General features: G+C 37.8%; 2 protein-coding genes across 2 annotated transcripts; one reads left to right on the top strand and one right to left on the bottom strand.

The window, feature by feature from the left end:
* The first annotated feature begins 4,701 nt into the window (after positions 1 to 4,701).
* lepa (leptin a) lies at positions 4,702 to 7,785 on the top strand. The gene is made up of 3 exons (XM_057348567.1): positions 4,702 to 4,978; positions 6,151 to 6,331; positions 6,441 to 7,785. The coding sequence occupies exons 1-3, from the start codon at positions 4,941 to 4,943 to the stop codon at positions 6,807 to 6,809; spliced, it is 588 nt and encodes a 195-aa protein (XP_057204550.1). The 5' UTR covers positions 4,702 to 4,940; the 3' UTR covers positions 6,810 to 7,785.
* On the bottom strand, positions 7,262 to 14,464 carry rbm28 (RNA binding motif protein 28). The gene is made up of 19 exons (XM_057348566.1): positions 14,181 to 14,464; positions 13,798 to 13,962; positions 13,511 to 13,707; positions 13,348 to 13,423; positions 13,076 to 13,168; positions 12,905 to 12,976; positions 12,661 to 12,730; positions 12,372 to 12,556; positions 12,219 to 12,282; positions 11,781 to 11,890; positions 11,605 to 11,678; positions 11,377 to 11,512; positions 11,230 to 11,294; positions 10,720 to 10,875; positions 10,087 to 10,236; positions 9,423 to 9,497; positions 9,010 to 9,248; positions 8,801 to 8,915; positions 7,262 to 8,575 (listed from the first exon to the last, which is right to left on the bottom strand). The coding sequence occupies exons 1-19, from the start codon at positions 14,296 to 14,298 to the stop codon at positions 8,438 to 8,440; spliced, it is 2,298 nt and encodes a 765-aa protein (XP_057204549.1). The 5' UTR covers positions 14,299 to 14,464; the 3' UTR covers positions 7,262 to 8,437.
* Between the last annotated feature and the right edge of the window lie 3,518 nt (positions 14,465 to 17,982).

Raw genomic sequence — 17,982 nt, 5'->3', positions numbered from 1 at the left:
TCTGTGGGAAATCACAATGAAAAAAACTTGGATCGGACTTATTTTTGCTTTGTCATACGCAATATTATGACGTTTTAGTCAGCTGTAGGTGTATATGCTACGGGAATACTGATGGTCTCTTATTATAAGATTTGTGTTTTTTTTTTATTGTCTGCCTTGTATTACACTTGTAAGTTTCATTAACAACATAAAAATTGAAAATCACAGTGGGAGTTGTGTGGTTTCTGATCTTGCTTCTGTTTCCTTTGTCTCGCAGAGGATCATTATATTATATATTTTAGTGATTAGGTAACTCGCTGTAGAAAGACACATAGGCAAAAATGTCATTTCTTACACAAAAACATATAGGTGCGTTCAGCAATATTACCATAACAGGTCTAGTTTAAGTAACGTTTATTAGTTAACATTTTTATTTTTGTAAATATTGTGTTGATAATTGGCAGTGGCACAACTAATGAACAACATTACGCGGTAGGCTATGTTAGTAGCTAAATATTTTGTGTCATTTTGAGAAAGTACTTTGTGGGGAGCATCACATTGTTTGTGTTATACTTTATATTCCGTTAATAAGTTGCACTTGTTGTAAATCCAGAGCCAAGTCTAGCGTTAAACAAATGAAAAAGTTTTTTAGATGTCTCTTACGGTCAATATTTCACAATGGCTTCAATAAAGAATTTCCAGTAATCCAATCCAAGCGAATAATTACAAGCAGAAAGCTGAGTGCCCACTGAAACATGTGTTTAATGTTTAATGATTCTTGTTTTAATACACGATTATATTATTCTGCATGTGGTAGTTGTTCACTAAAATCTACTTGGTCAGCCACATCAATATGACTCACTGAATTTATGAGCATTAGGCTAGCCTATGTGTTGTGGTACTTAGTAACAATTTTTAAAGCTTGTAAACCCAATGCACGTTTACGGTGTATCATGATTGACAAGAAAAGGTGACATATGGTTGATGGTTCATTTGGAAATTGCAATATGTAAGTGGTTAAATAGCGCCGAAACGATATTTGGTATTTGAATGTATTAATGAAACTTACATGAGAGACTTGTTTCATGTAATTTCGTGCTGTGAAATTACTTTAAAGCTTGTTTTCACGTTTTTGCATAAATTAGCAACGCGCTAATCTCAGACGAAGCATCTTGGGCGTGACGTCATGGCGCGTCGTCCCGACTTCGAGTGCCGTTCCAGACGTTTGTTTCCGTTTTTGTGGAATAACTGAAATCCCAGTTGTCTGCAATGCAGTTCTGCAATAAGTTCTGTTAGGCCTACTTAAAACATTGTTGTTGCTGTGGTGTAGTGGTAAAACTCTGGCATGGTAACTTTATGTTATGTAACTATTGTGCTTTTAAACAAGACTCTTAGTCTTTCCTGCTTTAAGTGAAGTGTAAATTACTTTAAATGCAAACATCTAAATGGCTACTTGCTTACTCTAAATGTAAGATTCTGTAAATACATCACCATCATGGGCCATTTTGTTGATTGTTTTAATGAAAAGGCAGTTAGTTTGACGCTGGTCTGATGGACACATCACTGTTTATTTTCACGGCTGACTGTGATGGCGAGCAGAACACATCATTTCTAGTCCTCAGTGACGTAAAAAGACGACCTTCCGCTCGGTAGTGATGCGGTCTGCAGTGTTCACTGCTGCGTCTCTGCTCTTAATATGAGTCTCGAGGGTCAGTTTTGTTTTTCTTAGCTCCCATTTCTCCACTTTTTCTCTCTGTGTCTCTCTCTTTCTTGTAACACTGCATTATGCATGTCTCGTGAGTAGTTCTGAGAAGTGCTTGGTCAAGCCTCAAACATGTTATGCTTGTCCAGAAACAACATCAGCGAGACCCAAATTATCTTAAAAATATTAAGCCAGTTGGGTCGGCTGGGACTTCTGAGTTTATTGCCAAATGTCATGTCATAATCGGTGGTGTGTGGTGATCAAAGCTCTGTCTAGGTTATTGAAAACTGTTTTTTATTGTACAGCCTTACCAGGCTTTAGCAGTTTTTGGATGCTGCGTAACTCTTATACTGACTGAAAGTGTCTTTACGTCCTGATAGCTATCATCAATAAGTTAAGTTGCATGAATATATTTTTTTTCTCTGCAGGTCTCAGGACCATAACATGTTCGTTGGATTCAGTCCTAAATGCTATATCAATGATACAAAATGTCACCAAAGGTGTCTTTACCTTCTTTATATTACCTGCTGAGTCACAGTATGTGTGAAATACAATAATGCAAAACTATTCTGTGTGTGATGTTTGAACACCACACAGATACATACCAACATTCCTTAGTGCCTCTTGCCTTCTCTCTCAGGAGACCTAGAGAAAACGTCTCCAGGAAAAGAAACGTGCACGCACACAGACACAGACCCTACCCTCAAAAAAAGTGAAAATAGCACATGCTACAGGAATAGAAACATTTCCTCTGCGATCCTGTTCGCTGGATTCCCGTAACTTTGTCCGCGAGTAAAAAATTTAGCAGTCAGTGCACTTCGGTGTCAAATTGGAAATAATATGTGCTTTTTAAATGCATAGCAGATGTGGCTTCACATCTGGATAGCTGTATTCGTTATTCGAAGAGAAAGAATAAGTGGTGTGTAAATATGCTTGAAGCGGCATATGTTTTCACTGAAGTGGACAGCAGTTTGGACGCATGTGGTGACATTTTCTGTGATTTTCTGGATGTAGCAATGAGTTAAGTCATCTGTTCTGAGATGAAACATTTCCAAATGGTCACCTTCCGCAGCATCATCTTCTTTTATAATCATGTATACTAAATATCTTTATCCATTTCTGATGAAATTCAAAACAAAAACTAGATTGTTACATTTTATAAATGCTTGCCACGATTGGATACTTTGCTTGGATGTTGTGAGTGGTTGCTAGGGTGTTGCTATAGGCTGTTCCAGGTATCTGCATTATGGTCAAGTAAAAGGAGCTCGCCCCCAATGGCTGGTTGCGCAAGATGGCGCCGGTGAGCTTTTGCGACGTCAGAGTCGGCAGACTAATTTCCGGTCGTATAACACTATCAAGTTGTTTTGGCTTAACGAAGTGCCCAGCAATGTAAAGAGGATCTGTCATGTCGCTGATATATTACTTCCTTTTTATCTAAAAAAACACCCATATTTGCCGGCCAAAAATCCTCCTTTTTCCGTACGATTGGAAATTAGTCACCGGCGACATCTTGTGCAACTAGCGAATTCTCTGTCATAATCTTGGTGCGAAATGGATTGCTTGGGTTTCTGAGATTTAGTTTACCTGTTGTTTAATCTGCCAGGCACACAAATCTTTAATGTGCTTGTTAGTTAATGACGTTTGCTTTAGGATGAATCACTAATTAAACTGCTTTACTGCTGCAGTGTTGAGCTCACTCCTGTGATTAACTCATATTAATCTTCGATTTAAGAGTGTTTAATTTATAACTCTGTGTTCCTGGTTGTGTTTGATGGTGGGAAAAGTCATGTCTCATACCCCCCCAGAGTTTTAAGATAAAAGTTTCTCTTGAAATTACATTTTAAAGGGCCAGTTTAAGAAATTTAGCTGCATCTAGCGGTGCGAATTGCAACCAACCTCTCACTCCACCCCTCCTTTTCGGAGCGCTACGGAGGTTGTATGTAGATAGAAATATGTTATTCTAAGGTAATAAAAACATAGCGCTTCATTGTGTAAGGTTATAAACCTCTAAAGACGTAGTTGTGTATATTAGGTTACATTTCTGTCAATAGATCCTCCTAAATATTACACACAGCACCTTTAAGTAAATAATGCCTATTTGGACACGTCAGCATTTATGAGGACTTGAAATGACATATAATTGAAAGAATGGATTACAGAACTTCCTATGAATTTCTGAATTGCAATAAAGTTTAAAATAAATATTTTTTTTTCAATACATTTTAGCGGTGTGATATAATTTGTGGTGTCACAATATACCGTATTGCCAATAACCGTGAAATTCATAACCACGATTGTTAAAATTGTGTTCACATCGCACACATGATAAAATTGCAAACAATTCACCCATTTAATATTCACCTTAAAACATATTTTAAGTGTGATTCATGGACCAAAAAGGAAAAAGCGCGAACTATTTCAAGAAGAATTTGACTGATAGCATTCTTTATTACTTTTCCAAAATATTCAGCCTTCGATGTTGTCCTAGATGTGTTGCAACTTATTGTTCATTTACTATCTAAGCACATAAACAACAACATGTTCTTGCACTCTCCTTGCACACATGCCCTGTTTTTCTGTGCTGGGTGTACTTGTGCCTTTATAAATCTATTTAGTGTGATTTGATGACTTTTGCGACACAGAGCTTGATCAATACAGGGGTTCTGTAAACACTTTACTGGCGGAAGATCGCACGTGGTCTGTCAGTATACAGCAGCCTGGACGCCCACGGGTGCACGGGCCATCCCGTGACTCACAACAAGAACAGAATACAAAAATGCTCAATACTTCCCAAAAACCACATCAACTAGACTCATGAAGAGGAGAACATCAATACTTGTGATGTAAGAAATTAAGTATGCATGCCAGTTTTGAATGAAGTGTAAGCAAGGCTCTTAAACCACAGATTTCTCCAAAGTTTACTCTGACACCCACAGTATTTGCATAAGGATCTGGTCGATAAGTGGACGTGCGTTTCTGTGACTTCATTTGGCAAGTTCCTTAAAAGGTGCATCCTGGGACAACCCCCACACATTGGCTCTCCCTAGCTACAAGTCCAGCGTGATCACATGACCTGTACTGCATGCGTTACAATGATGGATATTTGCAGCACACGCTTGTGTGTGAGATGGGTTTGTGTTGTGTTTGCGGGGGTGCTGTCCCCCCTCGTGCTGTTCTGTACCGGGAGAATCAGGCAAGGAAAGGCTGAGGTGATTCATACGTGAGTCAACATCTATCAGCTATATAAGCCTGACCACTCATGGATCCTGGGCATGACACAGTCTTCACATTTCAAAGGTAGGTCCCCTTCTCTCTCTTCACATCACTGCAATTTACACTTCTGTAGATCACTACACATAGCTAGGCTGCGTGTGTTAATCTGAAGTTATGTTATTTACTGCACTTTTAAATGTATACTAGACAGAAACACTTTAATATGTCACATAGGAGAGGAAAAGATTACGGAGTTAAGCAATCAGTGTTTATTAAAGAGCAACATGTTCTTTGGGGAATTTACTAGGTATTGAAAGCCAAACTGAGACGGAGCCAGCTGTTCAGATATTGTAATTGTAAATGTAGTAGATTGCTTTTCATGAGCTTCATATATTAGGCTGGAGAGGCCTGTTAGAATTACTGAGGTAAACATTGTGTGGGCTACAAGATTTTACATCATTTCTCGTTTTGCTCATTGAACCCATTTGAAGGAAAATATTGACCACTGTTCTTAAAGTTGTATAATTTTGAAGGACAGTCTGACCATTTTTGAGTTGGTAGTTTGAGAGGCTCTGAGACGGTCATGCATCTAGTTCAACTGTCTTTTATTTAAAAAATGTTTTTTTTTCTTTTTTAGAATATCTAAAAATTCTAAAATCAAGATACATTTATTTGACAAGGAAAGTGAACTAAGATATTTAGTCTTGTTTTATGAAAGAAAATATAAGAATTAAGTTGGTTTAAAACAAGCCAAACTTGAATTACCCGTGGGTCCTTAAGAAAAAAGTAAGATTCAATTTAAGTAATTCAATTTTTTGCTTGTTTTAAACCAGAAAACAAAATACATAGTACGAAATTCATTCTTTGCAGAGTTTCAAGTTTTTAAACTGAAAATGCACATCATTTCATCTCACAAAAGTGCGATTTTTTTTAACTACTTTACGGGGTGGCAAATGTGTATGAAGTTGTACGCTGTGAATCATACAAAACAAAAGCTCATAATTATTAGGGAAAAAAGCAATAAGATCCACCCCATACGAATTAGCCGCATCGTGAAATAGTAATGAATCCCACTATAGATTCTATAAAGAAATGTGCTGAACTGATCTTTGAAACTTTATAATTTATTATAAAGTTGATCTGAATTCAGACACAATCTCAAAGCCTCTCACTTAACTGATATTTTTTCCAGATTTTGGCAATAAATGATTGCCTGATTGTTTCGAACTAATTTTCAAATGTTGACATTTTAACAGGTTTTGCTGCAAAGACACAGACCTCGACACAGAAAGTATGCATTCTGCTCTCGTGTACACCTGCATTTTGTGCATGCTCAGTCTGGGTTGCAGTATTCCAGTCCCTTCAGATACCCTGAAAAACATGGTCAAACTGCAGGCAGAGACCATCAACTCCAGAATCCAGGAACACAACGAGAAGGTAAAAGTAGTGTTCAGTTTATAGCGATGCCCCCTTTTATATGGACATACAGAATACATTTTAATCATTTTGAAACGTCACAAAACCTAAATCGCATCTTCTTCCACAGCTAAAACTGTCTCCCAAGCTTCTTATTGGGGATCCTGAGCTCTACCCCGAGGTTCCCGCCGATAAACCCATCCAAGGGCTGGCGTCCATAGTGGACACACTAACCATATTCCAGAAGGTTCTTCACAGTCTTCCCAAGGGTCACGTGAGCCAGTTGCACACTGACGTGTCCACTCTGCAGGGTTACCTGGTGGACAGGATGTCTTCGATGCGTTGCCCGCTCAGAAAGACGGCCAATGAGAAGTCATTGGAAGCGTTTTTAAAAGACAATGCCACCCATCACATCACCGTTGGCTATATGGCGTTAGACAGACTACAGAAGTTCATGCAGCAGCTTACTGTCAGCCTGGACCAGTTGAAGACCTGCTAAGGACCGCTCTCTGTTTGCCATTATTGTAGCATTCTTAAATAATATTTATTATATTTATTTAAATCACTATATATTTATATACCAAAGCAGCATTTTGGCACATTTTGATACATATGAACAGATACAAGTTATGTCCAAAGCTCCTCCCTGTTGTTAAAAAAGACCACACAGAGGCCTCGAGCACATTACGTCATCGTTTAAGCTCCGGTTTCACGCATGCTGACATCAGCATGCTCAGTCACGTCAGTTTACCAGAAGAGCCATGTCATGAGTCTGCTGGGAAGCTCAGATCATGTTCCACCTTTACCTCTTGCTGAAACACCAGCAGGTACATACTATAGGTTAAATCTATGCACTTTGAACATTGAATCAATATTGTCAATAGTTTTGTATTTTGTGACTGTAATATTTTTTGCAAAGCATTTTTTTTCACAGAAACATTGCCAATAAAAGATGTTTAACAACGATTGCTATTTATTGTAGCTTTGATGTGCAACTTCACTTCTGAATTATCAAATCAAAAAAACTTCACAAACACCAGAAACAGATTCTGGTCATCACTTTTTCAGCAAAACACTTAATGACAAACGTAGCACTGGGCATTTGTTTTAAATGTCAAAAGCAGTTTTTTGTATAAATGACCTACAAATACCTGTTAGTGGCATATCATAATTTGTTTTTAAAAATTCAACATTTAATATGAACAATTTTGTTTACATCTCATATGCTAGTAATTAATGATATATGACCATTGTCTAATGAAACCTGATAGATTTTGTTGTATCTCTGATTTTTAGATATTGTCTAACTTTTATGTTTACATTTAACAGATGATTTGTGACCCTGGACAACAAAACCAGTCTTATGGGTCAATTTTTCGAAATTGAGATTTTTACAGCTGAATAAATAAGCTTTCTATAGATATATGAGTTGTTAGAATAGGACAATATCTGGCTGAGATACAACCGTTTAAAACTCAGGAATCTGAGAGCACAAAAAAATCAAAATATTGAGAAAATTGCCTTTGAAGTTGTTAATCAGGGGCACTGTGGCAGACCATCCACTCACAAAAATAAAGTTTTATATATTTAAGGTAGGAAATTTACAAAATATCTTAATGGAACATGATCTTTACTTAATATCCTAATGATTTTTGGCATAAAAGAAAAATAGATAATTTTGACCCACACAATGTATTTTTGTCTTTTACTAAAAATGTTCCCGTGCTACTTAAGACTGGTTTTGTGATCCAGGGTCACATTTTATCCAAAGCACTTTACAAAAGTAAACCCTATTAATACTAACTTATTTTTACACCATACAATTTTGAAGGGTTAAATAATAATAGCAAAAAGGTCCAGGCAAAGTCAATATTGACATAAGACTTGACATGGGGCTTTGTAGACTCAATGTTGAAAGAAACACGATAGAACAACTGGCATGAATCTTTCTTAATAAAATAAACAACTGTAATTCACGAAAGGTAATAAACAACACAACACAGTCTGTTAAATATTTGAGTTTCCGTACTGAAATGTGTTTCTGAAACCAAACAATACCTCACATTAAGAAACTCTTTTGATGGTCCTTAAACAGTTTTAGACATTCGCTCTCTCAAACACACACACTCAGCTAAACCATTTGCTTTTCTTAACTTGAGTCTTAGCGTTCGAGTTGCCCATAAGTTTCTTTTTGTATTGTTCCACTAAACTGTCGAAGCGATCATCTTCTCTGTTCCTGATCCTTCTTTTTGCAGGTTTGGCATTCTGAAACAGAATTAAGAGATGTTAAATGTTCAAAAACGTTAATACTGTAACAACACAAAAGCTGATTTACAACTGTTGCAATACCAACATACTTTAGACTGAGATTATTGCAAAGGTATTTAAAATACCGATGATGTGGACTTCATCTTAAAGACATTTTTTAAACTGCAAGTCACCCACTTTAGGAAATCACCCATCTTTTATTCACAAGAACTAACGGCTCACCTGTTTCTTGTTCTGGTTGGGTTTATCAAGAAGGGAGGACATAGTTCTCTCTTTCCTGCTGGGTGCCTTCTTTAATTTTTTGGGTTGTACGGGCTGTTTTCCTTTATCACGTTTCCTGAATAGAGTATCACATTTAGTCGCTTTAGGTTTTGAAATTTAAATTGGTTTTGAAATTGGTGACATAAAATGTTGTTTCTGTTTCGCTGTACCTGATCTTTGGGCCACTGTGTGATGGCATGGGTAGAACCTTCTGTCGTTTCTTGCCGTCTGGCAGATCGATATGCTCTACTTCTGGTTTGGTCATAAAGCCTGCATACTTGCTGCCCTGGGCCTTCTCCTGTTTGCCTACATTACCCATAATTCCTGCTCGTATTGAATTATTTTGCTTCTTTCCTGGACTGTGTTTTGTCTTCCCTTCTTCTTGGCAACTGTCTTTTTGAGCTTGTTTCTGTGGAAAAGAGAAACAATGACTCATTAAATCCATATGAATGTATCAATCGGACTGAAATGCAGTCATTTTTATTTACAGTAAGTGTGCAATTCCATTTGAAACACGCGACGGTTAATGTTCACATTAGCACATCACACTGATACCTGGCCCAAAAAACAAACCCAGTCTCACCTTGCTGTTTTCTAGACGTCTGGCTTTGAGTTTCAGTTTTCTAGTGTCTTCCAGTGCAAACTCAACTATGGGTCTCTGATGGGAAAGACACGTAAAGAAATGGATAAATGGCAAAACTACTCAATTTCATAGTAGCTAAGCAATGTCTCTTTGACGCAAGTGGCAAGGAAATGACGATGCATAGTATTTTTGAGAAGTTATGTTCAATACAGAACAAAACACATTCCAAGAGTGCAAGAGGAATGTGTTTTTAAGACATGACTGACAGAGATGTGGTGTAATTTTTTCTCAAGTACATTTCTTTGTCCCTCTTTCGCAAAACTTTGAAAGACCACTTCTGGGAAACTGGCACAGAAGATATTAACAACAGGTCTGAAACAAAGTTTTGTGCATTTACACATTGGCAACCTATAGCTAAAATCATCTAATACAGATCCCCATTGCTAAGACCCTGAACATTGCTGAAATACTTCTAGGAATAATGACAGAAGAATTATTTTCTTCCAGGAATGTTTCGACTTGATAGAATAATAAACAGGTTATACATATGCCCTATTTCTCCCAATACTCCCAGCAAGCAACAGGAATTCCACAACAAGGGCTTGTCCAAAACACAGGATTTTCAACCACAAAATTTGGTCACTTCTGATGGCCACAGGCTAACCTTTTGGGCTCCAAATATGTCAGGGTTGTTGTTAAGGTGACGCAGGGCTTGGAGGGCGTGTTCGTGCTCTTTGAACTCCACAAAACCGTATCCCAGAGACTGACCTATCACCTGACCTCGAATGGGCTTCTTGTCATACATCACATGGCACTGCAAGAATGACAGAGACAGAAAGAGCCAATCAGAAACAGTGTTAAGTCATTGCGTAGTTAATAGCAGTATTAGTTTAAGTTGAAAATGCATGTAAATCTCGGGTGTTGCAGCGTAGCGGTTAAAGTCATAAGTTATTTCACATTAGCCACTGAATCGGACCACACCCATCTCCCAAAAGCCAATATTTACGAAAGTGTTTCGGTGTTGATTTCAGTTTTCATCAGCGTTTCTCCAAAATTCCTTTAATATGATTTTACATGTGTTAGTTCAGGTGAACTGTACCTGAAAGTTGCCATCTAAATGATAAATAAATAAGACAGCAAAAACTCAAGACCATAACCAGATTATATAGTCCTGCCCTCTAGTGTTAACTAGCCTAAATTGTGAGATATGTTCTTATCCATTTACAGAACTCACAGAATACGATGTGACTTTTGGTTTGCTCGGATTCAACCAGAGAAAACAGTGTTTGTGTGTTACCTCAGTGATGCGAGCTCCTTTATACCCGGCGGCCCTGAGGCTGATCTTGCGAAATTCAGGTTTCTGGACTCTTTTAGGCAGGTTATGAACACACAGCCGTGTTTTAGACACAACCACGTTGACTCCCTTTAACTTTTGCCTTTTTAGCTCCTGAAACTGATACCACAAAACAGAGCTATTCATATACTAAACCAACATTCGTTTACTCATAACAAAACCCAGATTTGTACAGCTTTAAGGGTAGGGTAATACTGCTATGTATATTTTACGATTTTTATTTTATGCCATAAATTATTATTATTATCCCATTTTGTCACTGGCGAATATCTAACCAATAGAAAATATTAAAACATGATTGTCAATCATTTTAAAAAGTACAGTGTTTTTTCTATTTCCTGAGAAACGGAGAATTTGGACATCCGAGGTTTCGGAAGGACGGCGACAATTTGTATTAAGTTTAAGAAATGTAATGCTCGTGCCAAACACACAGAAGTATACATCATTGCTTACCCTTATCCTCTTGGCCATGTCTGATTCTGAAACCGCTTCTGCAGCGTTCGATCCAGGACGAATCACTGTGAAAGTTAAAACACATTTGAAGTCAAGTCTCTTAGGCCTTTTTAACAAAGAGCGTGTTTTGTGATTGGCTGTACTCACAGCCCTCTCTGGTGAGATAGAGGTTCCTGGTGCCTGTGTGAGTTTTTAACTGCTTGACCTTGAATTTGACAGCATCATCTCTGCTCACGGCGCCCACAATATACACCTTCCTGCCATTGAGCCTTATGCCACCAGACTGGACACAAATCAGACGTCAACACAGATCTGTTATACAAGTTAAAACCTTTAAACCACAGGACAACAGAAAATGTAGCATAAAAAACTCACCTCATTCTCATTCTGAGCGGCAGCTATGCATTTCTCTGCGGCTTCTTTAGTTTTAAACTGAGCAAAGGCACAGCCTTGAGAGAGTAAGAGAGAGAGAAGTGCTTGCTAGTAACCCACCTCTGTTATCACTTCTAGAATGCAATGGATGTTGTCTAGGGTTTGGGTGACCCACTAACCTTTCGAGTGTCCAGTGCTGGCGTGCATCACCACTTTGACACAATTCATTTCTCCAAACTGCAGCAAAACTTCTTCCAAATCCTCCTCTTCTGTGTCAAATGACATGTTTCTGAAGGAACCACAGTTGAGGGGAAGATTTGACGGAGTACAAAATAACTTCCCATTTAAAATGATTATATTTGAAATGGGAAAATATCATTCAAAACTACTTTTTTAGTTAATATGCAACTAACTTTTGTAATCAATTACTGCTCTACATCTGCTAAAGATTTTTTGTTAAATCTAACTAACATCCAACAACAAATATTGACTTTTTTAAACTATTTCCATTACTCATTTTATCAGTCAGTCATTGCAGCCTTAGAAAAACTTAAAATTTAAACTTATTCATGTTCAATATAGTCCTGGAAATACAAGTTCTCTGTAGATGTTCTCACCGGATGAAAACGGTTCTTCCCTCGTTCACATCAGAAGGAAGAGATATCTTCTTCTTTGGATGAGCTGAGAAAAGATATTTACAGTGTCAGAGCGGTACACATTCCATACATGTTATGAAAGAAGTCACAAGTACACTTAAAGATTAATCTTACCATCGCTTTCTTCATCACTGTACTTATCATCTTCAGATTCACTGTCCATCTCATCAGATTCATTTTCCTCCTCCTCTTCTTTAGCACTGTCCTGTTCATCTTCATCATCACCATCATCATCTTCGTCGTCGTCCTCGGAATCTTTTTCTGATTCAGAGTCTGGGGTCTTCTGATGTAATGTGGGCCTGAACAAGAGTAATCTCATCTTAAACATTTATTATATACTATACGTAAATTCAAGCCATTATGAACACGAATCATCAGATTATTCACAAAGTTCTGTGCTTACTTGTTCTTTGCACCATGTTTATTATTGGGCTCTGCATCCTCAGTTTTCACCGTCACTTCTTTTTTTGATCCTGCAAAACACAATCTCTTGTCAAAAACTACCCCACCGGTCACTGCAAAATCTGAACTACAACGTGCAAAGCTGGTAACAACCACATCCTTATCAATGTACTGAGACTGAATTATTGAATGATTATGATGAATTCTTTCACATGCCATTCAAACGTAAATACTGTGCGAGTTACCAGCTGATGGCACTGCTTGGGTGGTGATGTACTTGTCTTTTGAGATGGCCCAGTCCACAGCTACCTGTCTGCCTGTGAGGGAGGAATAAATCACATTCTGTTGCATTTTTGTGTCCAGGTGATGGGAATGATTTTTTCGGACTCTAAGAGCAGTGTTGAGAAAAGGCTCACCTTTAATCTCCTTCATGTTGCTTGCTGCTAGAGCTTTAGCAGCCTGAGGCATGTTCTGAAACTGCACAAACGCAAAACCTCGCATTTTCCCGTCTGCACAAAAATGATGCAATAAACAATCCAGCAGGGAATATAAAAATAGCACAATGCAAAACTAGATTTGGCGATTTTCTAAAAGTGTAACTAGTGCTTGCCAGGTGTTCCAATGCAACTCAGCAACACCACTAGTGTTTAGTATGTTGTGTAGTGCTGTACTCAACAGTTTGATTTACCTGGTTTTAAAGGAATTTTTGCTTCATGCACCACACCAAACTCAGAGAAGATCTGCTTCAAATCATCTTCTGTACACTGAGCACATAAACCAAATCAGTGCATGTGCCAATAACATTATGCATTGCATATTTATACATCTAACACATTATTATAATTGCTTACCTTGAAACTAAGGTTTCTGATTATAAGCCTAGCCTTCAGTTTATTCTTTCTCATGCAATGAAACTTTTGTGGCCTTTCTGCTGGTTCCTTTGCAATTTCTGCTGGTTCCTTTGCAATTTCTGCTGGTTCCTTTGCAATTTCTGAAGGTTCCTTTGCCATTTCTGAAGGTTCCTTTGCCATTTCTGTATCTTCCGATTCTGCGTTGATTAATAAATCTATTATTTATGTGCAAAAGTGATACGGTAAAAGACATAGGCCTGCAATATTATAAATAACGTGTATCTTACCTTCTTTTTTTTTGGTTTTCCATCTTTTCTTATTATCTGGCTTTTTCTTAGCTATGACTACATCTATCTTCTGTCCGTCGTACTCTTTGACTTCTTTCAGAGCTCGCTGCGCATCATCTTCCATGGCGAATGTAACATAACCAATGCCACGACATGTTTCAGCCCCTAGATACAGCATAAACACAGCATTAAAGATTCTCTTAAACGGAGTGATCATTAAGCAAACACAACATCTTCCTGCTGAAAAGAAAGAGAAATCCTGATGGATTTAATAGTTGTAATGGGAATTGCATTGGTTTTGATATACAGAATCTGCAGGTGCATAACTGAGCACCCCTGCTTTAAACTAAAATGACCACTGACGCAGAGCAACAGCATCTTACCTTTTTCTTTAACAACGAAGGAATTCTTCAGTGGTCCTATTTCTGAAAATATTTCCCCCAAATGTTCATTGGTGGCTGAATCAGGTAACCTCTTGACAAATAAAGTGACCGCAGGCATTTTAACAGATCAGCTTCAATCTCCTCCTTTACATCCGACGGTAATACTGTCAATTTTATGTTGACAGATTATGTTAAGTACTGCGATATAGTTCACATAAGTCGCGATCACGTAGATTCTGATCGCTGCAGTCTTACAGCACGTTTTCTCACGTGTTTCAGCGGTGACGGAAGTTGTCAAGAGAATCTTCTTTCGGTTGGACAGCGTTGCAAACTTGTGGGAACTCTGCCACCTGCTGGCCTGGAGGACACTATTTGTTATTACAACGTTGACAGATAACAATTTTTTAAAAAGCGAATAGCGCTAGAGCGCCTATTTTTTATTAAACATGAACTTTTTTCGTTAGACGGTGAAGCACGTAGTTTGTTACCAAAGCAAAAGCTGCGAGGGGAAAAATGTATTATATCCCTTCTCCCTTTTATATTTAAATGGCGTCATCTAGTGACATATGGCGACTTTTCAAGCAGGTTTTAGCTTGTTGGCAACAAATGGTTGATTTTTAACGTATTTCAGCATGCAAAAACGAATTGTATTTTAGGTCTAAAATACGTTTTACAGATGTAACAGACGCATTTCCATTTGTAAACCATGTTGCCTTGTGCATTGCTCATGGTTTTAAGTACTTTAGTACTCGTAAAGGTATTTTCGTATGTGGCCACGAGAGGGAGATAACGCCCATGATATCGAAGGGTATCCATTGCACGTCTCCTCACAAGACCTTTAGTAAGTGTTAAATCGTAAAAGTATCAAGAGGTAAAATAAGTCTATATCACCAATTACACTGTTTACAGAAATGTGCAGAAAGATTTTTGATAACTATTGTACCAGTGTAAGATGTTATAATTTAATAGCTCAGCTATACAAAATAATAACAAGTAAATGATTTAATTTGGCTTGCTTATACCAACAACACTGTAGAAAACGTGTGTGCTCATGAAAAGACGTCTGATGGTTTGAGCGTTTCTAATATAGAGGACAAGAGTGTTTACACACCACACTGTGTGGGAGTGATGGTAAAAGAGCCTATTTTTATTTGACCTTGATGAACAGAAAGCAGTAGTGAGAGAACTTTTTCACTGCTGCGTTTTTGTGTCACAGGCAAAAGAGAGTTAGAAGACAGAGAGAGAGAGGGGGAGAGAGAGAGAGAGAGAGAGAGAGAGAGAGAGAGAGAGAGAGAGAGAGAGAGAGAGAGAGAGAGAGAGAGAGAGAGAGAGAGGGAGTGGGAAGAGAGAGAGAGAGAGAGAGAGAGTCAGGCACATAAGGCACCAGCATCAGACCCCGTCACACTGGAATATGTGTGATGATGAGTGTATTTGTGTGATTTCTACAGTATAGCACCTCAAGACATTCTCTTGTAAGTATTAAAACATTTTTTTTAGCCACATAGAATACATCTTATTTCGTGTGTGTTTGTGTTATTTATTCGAGAGATGTCCAGCAGAAAATGATGCATATAGAGAAGACAATGGACAGTGAATGGGCTTATTGGGATTTGTGTGTTGTATTTAAATGGAGTCTCTCTGCGGCAAGCAGAATATTTTCACTGGTTAATGATATATAAGTTTGTCGTTTCAGGCTGAAATTGTGGTGCAGATAGTACTTTGTTCATGTAAGGTTAATAAAAACTGAGGGTGGTTTTCACAACATTTCACAATACAAGAAAAATAAAATGTTGTGGAAACAGTAAAAATTCCAGCCTTTAGGTTTCCTTATAATCAAAATATAATTTTAGCATATTTATTTAATGATTTTTATTATCATTGTAAAACATTTATATTTTTAATATGAACCAATGACATAAGAATGAAGTGACTTAAACACATTGATTTAAATGTTGTTTTTAAACTGGTATTTTCTTTATATGACTCCCATTATATGAAATTGATATGACTGCCAGATCTTAGAGTAAAGCATGTTCATATGTTGATTCATGTGTAATTCGACTGTACAAATGAATGTAATAGTGTTTTGGTTTGTATGTCAGATCTCAGTAGACTGCGTGAAAGTGGGTGACACGCTCCCATTGCTGAGGCAGATTCTCCGTGTCCTGTAAATGGGTCGCCTATATTTCCCTCTTTATTTCAGTTTCAGTGTTTTAGGATAACGGTGTAGGAGGGGGAGTTATGAAAGACATTTCAATCGTGCACTGCATACCCAAAAACAACACCACACGTGTGTGTGTGTATGCTCTACAGCTGTCCATGATGCTGACAGCAGTAATATCTGTATATACAGGTATGTATGTCTGTACAGTTTTACAGAATGACCTCGCCAGATGATAGCAGATAGGGACAGTGGGATATTGTATGAGCCCACGTTGGCACTGCGTTGAGTGGGAGAGTTCAGAATCATGTGATGAGGGACCGATGAATTTAAATGATTTTTTTCACTGACTGAATCAACCCACCACTACAGACGAAGCAGTTTATTGGAAGACATAAGTGCTTGCTTGTGTAGTTATGTCCTTTAGCATCAAAGAGTGCATGTACTTCTCGGCGAAGATATGCAGCAGAAGTTTTAAGATGCGTTATTAAGATGTTTTAGTGTACTAAACATTTTAAAATATAATAAAATGTTTATATAATCTTACCTTAGCATCGCTTTCACAGTGATTCATTGACATGTGGCAAAGCATGTAGCTGTAAAACTGCTTAGATGCTGAAAGGTCCAGTGTTTGGAGTTAATCTAGTGGTGAGGTTGTGAATTGCAACCAACGGCTCACTCCTCCCCTCTCTTTCGAAGCACTGCGGAGGCTGACACAGAACTAAGATGTTGTCACGTTTACGCTTGAGAAGGAGTTAACATATTTACGAAACATGATCTGTAGAGCAGTTTGTCGGTTTAGGGCTACTGTAAAAACAACATGGCGAATTTCATGTAAGGGGACCCGCGGTAGAACTAGCTCAAGGTAACAAAAATATAACACTTCAATATGTAAGGTCTTTATACACCTCTGAAGACATACAGTAGTTACTGTATGTATAATATATATCTGTCAATAGATCCTCCAAAAAATTACATACTGCACCTTTAAAGAGATCTGTTCAGTGTACAAAACTCTTCAGAGAGAGAGAGAGAGAGAGAGAGAGAGAGAGAGAGAATGCACTGCAAATCATTTATACCAAAGAAAACATTACAGGCGTATCATAATTTACTCGTTAATCTTCTCAGTAGTTACAACCTTGTTTCTATCATTGTTCATTATTGGTTAGGCGTTTACCGGGACAGAGAACATATGGGTCTCTTTGGGGGTGTTTGGGACACTGGGGGGAGGGTGGGTGTTTACACAGTCGCGTTATGGGTCATCTGGCAAATCTGCGTACCCTATTAGTGTCACTAAACACTCACAATGTGCTATTAAAATGACTAATTTGAACCCATTGTAGTGTCTTTTTTCTTGGTCTTGATGACAACCATTAGAATCCCATAAGCCATACTGTAAATGATAGAGCTCATGGTCCCAATGAGATTAATAAAGGGATAGTTCACCCAAAAATTCTTTCATCATTTACTCACCATCATGTCATTACAAACAAGTATGACTTTCTTCCTTCTGCAGAACACAAAATAAGATATTTTGAAGAATGTTGGTAACCAAACAACATTGGCCCTCATTGGACTTCCATTATATGGACACAAAACCACTGAGACATTTCTCAAAATATTGTCTTTTGTGTTCCATAT

Source organism: Triplophysa rosa, linkage group LG12, assembly GCF_024868665.1.
Source record: "Triplophysa rosa linkage group LG12, Trosa_1v2, whole genome shotgun sequence".
NCBI classification, from domain to species: domain Eukaryota; kingdom Metazoa; phylum Chordata; class Actinopteri; order Cypriniformes; family Nemacheilidae; genus Triplophysa; species Triplophysa rosa.
Note: the sequence above shows the minus strand (reverse complement) of the source record. Positions and strands in the feature narration are given on the sequence as shown.